Genomic DNA, 4,991 nt, shown 5'->3' on the forward strand with positions numbered 1-4,991 from the left:
GCTTACAGTCATGTCGTATATTTTATGCATTTATGAATATTTTTTAAGAAGAGATCAGTGGCACATGCAAAGTTAAGAAGACCTTTTCAAGGCCTCTGGTGCTTTGTCTTCATGGAAATAATTATAATGCATTGGTTGAGGTCTTGGTGGTAATACTGAGATCTTGAAAAGTCTGGTTTTAGATCTATTGTGTTGAGAGGGCTGGGAATACAGCTCAGTGGCACAGCAACTGTCTGGCAAGTGTGAGGTCATAAGTTCAATTCCCAGTACCAAATCGAAAAGGTAGATCCATAGCATTGAGAGGCTGTGGCATAGGTGACTCACTTGCCTTTTTACCCCATGGGGTCAGCAGTGAAGAGTGCTGCTGTGAGATAAGTTCTTGTGGAGGAGCAGTATGTAGCTTCATGATGCTTCATTCTTGGTTATTCTAATACAGGCTTCAGTACAGGACTCTAGCAAATTAGACATTTGCTAAGAGTTCCTCTTTGTCTTTTTGAGGCAGTTTCACTGTGAAATTAGGCTGGCCTTGAGCTCGCTTTGTAGGACAGGCTGGCCTTGGACTTGCAGTGAACCTCCTGACTCAGCCTCCTGAGTGTTGGGAGTATAGATTGCATGTGTGTGCCACCATGGCTGGCTGCTGACTAGCTTAAAGTATAATCCATCTTTTTTTTTTCTTAGAGAATTTGGTGGTTTAAAAACCTTGTTAAGCTTGATGTAGCTTTAGGAGACTTTGCCTGAAATGCTCTGTTGATGTGAACCATCTCTGAATTGTCAATATTTGTGAATGAATGTGGGATGGATGCTCAAAAGAATACTAAGTTAGGGCTGGGGAGATGGCTCAGTAGAATAAGCACTTGCCTGGCAAGTGCAAAGGCCTGAGTTCAATCCCCAGTTCCGCAAAACAAAACAAAAAAAAACAAAACAAACAAACAAAAAAGAATACTAAGTTAAATAAATACTCAAAATAAGAAATAAGTGAATAAATAATGCCAAGACGTTTCTTTTCACTAGTAGGAATAAAATCATTTGGCATTTTTCAGTGATGATTTAAGAGGCAGAGTGGAAAATGATTCTGAGAGGACATAGCCTCAACCTTTGGGTCACATCCTGCACTTCTAATCTTTATGGATAGTCTCTGAAATGTAAACTCTTTGAAGATGTGATGGCAAGAAGAAAATCGAGCATTACGTGAGGTCTTTGTTCTGTCTCTAATCAGTTGTGAGATCTTGGGGGAACATCTCATCTTCCACGCTTGTGTCCCTATTAATTACTCTAAAGCTTCTCCAACTCAAATAACCATTAATAGCTAGAAAATCAGGGATATATTATATTTATAATATATAAATATATAAATGTTCATTATATTTATAATATATAAATTTATTTTATATATAAAATGTTATAATTTATTGAACAGATAGCATATGATAAGTGATAGAACTTTAACAGAAAATAAGATATGGTTCCTGTCCTCAAGGAGTGTACAGTTTAGAATTTAAACAGCAAGTGAGTATTTAGGTCTAACAACTTTCTATACATTATTAGCAGTTCCTACAGAAAGTACAGCTATGATATTTGCATAGAGGCCTTGCCCGTCCAATCCAGATTGTCATTTGATATTCACTTAGTGTCAGCAGGACCATGATTTATTTTAATTTTTTTTTTGTATTTTTTAGGGAAGGGTCTACAGGGTGTTCATGGTCTCACTACTAGATTGGACTCATAGTGATCCGCCTGTTTACAACTCCCAAGAGCTGGGATTACAGGTGCTCACCACCACGCCCAGTCTTGCTTGATGTTGATTAATGTATAGAAAATAGTGGGCTCTCATTAACTTCCCATAATATGTATTCACTTTTTATTTGTGGGTCTAAAATGTGTAATTTAGATCATAATAGTAGTTCCTTGTTTTGAGAATGCTTATGAGGCAAAAAATACAGCTGTCTCCAGTGTGGTAAGTGCTACACTGAGCAGAATGCTGGCTTATGGACGTACAGAGAAGGGTGCGCCCAAGCCAGTTGTGTGCTGGCACTTGTAGGTGTCTCCATCATGTTTTGTGGAGAGAGTGATGTAAATAACTAGCAACTTGCAATGTGTAAAAGTGATAGAATTTAGTGGGGTTATGAAGCCCTGGTCAGGTACCTCAGGCCACAGAATTCAGATTGTATAGGCCAGGGCAACATCACCTTTCAAATATATAATGTTGAAATGTCAGTGATGGGTGTTTAGTGCTTTGTTGCTTTTGGATGTAACATTTCCTTTGCAACCTTTTCTTCAAAGTTTGTGTTTATGTTTATATGTCTATTTCAGAAAGAACACCCAGGTTAATGCCAGATAAGGGGAGCATGTATTACCCACGGGTGCAGCATTACCGAGAACTTCTTGACTCTTTGCCGATGGATGCCTACACACATGGTTGCATTTTACATCCTGAGCTAACTGTGGACTCCATGATCCCAGCTTACGCAACTACAAGGATTCGCAGTATGTAAAAATTTTAAAAGATCTAGAATTTGGCCTGAAGTTTCTTGTAATAATTCTCTTTTGAAACCTAGTGTGTCTCCTGGTCACTGAGAGAGGATTGGCAATAGGGTGTTGAGTTTGCATGGGTGTGCCTATTATGGATTGATCCAAGCATCAGTCTGATTAATCTGCATTTCAGATACCAGATGGATCTTTATTGCCTATAGGACCTTATTTGTCAGTTTTTGGCTTTGAGGGCTAAGATTGGATAATAGAAGAGTGGCCCATGGAAAAGTAGACAACATAACATGTCCTTGTGAATAGATGGACAGGGAGCCAGAAAAACTGCAGTTGGCCTGGGATGATGGGCAACTAAATTCACATTTCTGATCCTTAATTGTTTCACTGTGTGAGGGAGCTGGATTAGAGGCAACACCTACTCTGCCATCAGTGATCAGAGATCTATTGAGATCACATTGTGTCACCAGCTGTCTCCCTTCCTCTTGTCATGAGGCCAGAGTCAGGACAGGTGGGAGAGGAGAACAGAAGATGTGCTCTTCTGTGCAGGTGACAGCAGCTAGGATGGCCACGACAATGGCCACGTGGTCAAATCTGGAGTGTTTGACTTGAAATGTTCAGTCCTAGGTATTCAGATCTAGAAATCATGTTTTCCTATTACATTTTACATCAACTTTATCATTCTTTCTCATGTTATTTTCTTTCCCTTGAGACCTTTTCTCTCCCTCTCCTTCTCTTTTTACCTTCCTCCTTTTCTATCACCTTTCTCCTTTTCCTGCTCATCTTCTTGTTCTTTCTCCTTCATTTTATAAATACCTATCATATGATGTGAAGCATGTATTCTAGCCACAATTCTATTACCTATGTTAACATTATTTTACAGAATAAGGTTCTTCCCTTCCCTTCGTATAGCTGTTCATTATAGAAAAACTGAGAAGTATGGGAAGGGGGAATGGTGCACCTTTGTGGCCAGGAGAATGCCCTGGCCTGCATCAGTCCCTCCCAGGAGCTTCACAGTGGTGCTCAGCCTGTGCACCAGGTGCTCTTTGGCCCCACTTTGAAAGTGAAGAGACTGCGGCACTGACACGGGATGCTTGAGGCAGTAGCTGGGCATCAGCCCTAAAGCTCATGTCCCTGCCATTCAATTTACTCTCTTTTGTGACTGCACAGAAGGGAGAGAATACTTCTCTATTTAAAAATGCTTTTTTCATTAGGCCAAATTGGTAACACAGAGTCGGAACTGAAGAAACTTGCTGAAGAAAACCCTGACTTACAAGAGGCTTATATTGCCAAGCAGAAGCGGCTTAAAGTAAGTGATCAGGCTGTCTGCAGATGACATCCACTGTTTGAATGGTGTTCTTTTCCCCTATAAAAGAATAGCACTACTTCTAGAATATCCTCTGTTAAGCATTCTGACCACCACAATGTTGGCTTATGCATTGCTTTTAGATTTTTCTTTTGATGGTTAAACTGCATGGCAGTTGCGTAAGAAGCACATATTAGCATTGCTGATTTCCACAAAAAGTTATAAAACACAAAACTAGGGCAATACAATATTTTAACAGCCTGTAATGTCAGGTATCCCATCACGTTAAGGTCTAGCTGGACCCATGTCTTTGCACATGACACACTGACTTGCTCTGTCCCTAATAAGAAGTGTCCCTTATAGTCAGCCTTTTGCATCCTGTTGATTCCTTCCCCTGTGGCAGACATGGAAGCTTCTCCCTTATCGCAGATGGAGAAATAGCAGCCCTTCCTGGCCTCTCGACTTCCTGTTTTCATTTATTCCCTTAGTTAATGAGCCCTTCAAAGAAATGCCTGGATGGATACACAATCATTTTCTAGATCCCCAGTCACTGCAGTCAGACTTCTGCCTTGTTTCTGAATTCCTGATTACTCAGTCTGAGGGCTGCTTGAGTTGCATTCTTGAGTGGGGCAGGGGAGGAGTCTCCTTCTCTTTCACATTCTTTGACCTCCCAGGTCATCTGGCCTCCCAGGAGTTATCAGTGAGCACTGGTTTGCTCCTGGGATATTTTCACAGTGAGAGTATTTTCACTCAATTCTGATCAGGCTTCTATTTAACAAAGTTATTCTATTTCTAGCCATTGTCTAAAACAGGCTCCAACTTTATAAAAGTTTATATCTACTTTGCCCTAGATTTTTTTATGGGCACAAATAACCTGTTTGGCTTCTCTCTTTGATTGTTAGTCAAAGCTTCTTGATCATGATAATGTGAAATATTTGAAGAAAATTCTTGATGAGTTGGAGAAGGTGTTGGATCAGGTTGAAACAGAGTTGCAAAGAAGAAATGAAGAAACCCCAGGTAGGTTCTCATTTGTATTCTGTTTGTTTGTTTGTTTGATCACCAGAAGTCTTTATGGGAACATTCTTAGATTTCACCAACTGCATTCTTTTTAAAAAATTTTTTACAAAATAAAATACGTTTTTTATTTTTATTTTATTTTTTATGAATTTTGTGGAGAAACTAATAGGAATGAAACAGTTTCAAA

At 39.6% G+C, this 4,991-nt stretch overlaps 1 protein-coding gene across 1 annotated transcript in view; it reads left to right on the plus strand.

Annotated features, from left to right (window-relative positions):
• Positions 1-4,991, plus strand: part of Gdap1 (ganglioside induced differentiation associated protein 1) — a 17,044-nt gene that overhangs the window by 9,579 nt on the left and 2,474 nt on the right. The window contains exons 4-6 of the mRNA XM_004637577.3: positions 2,311-2,484; positions 3,696-3,790; positions 4,690-4,804. Of these exons, the coding sequence (XP_004637634.1) occupies positions 2,311-2,484; positions 3,696-3,790; positions 4,690-4,804 (384 nt within the window). The remainder of the gene's footprint in view (positions 1-2,310; positions 2,485-3,695; positions 3,791-4,689; positions 4,805-4,991) is intronic.

The sequence above is a fragment of the Octodon degus genome, unplaced genomic scaffold, assembly GCF_000260255.1.
Source record: "Octodon degus isolate 3935 unplaced genomic scaffold, OctDeg1.0 scaffold00091, whole genome shotgun sequence".
In the NCBI taxonomy this organism is placed as follows: Eukaryota; Metazoa; Chordata; class Mammalia; order Rodentia; family Octodontidae; genus Octodon; species Octodon degus.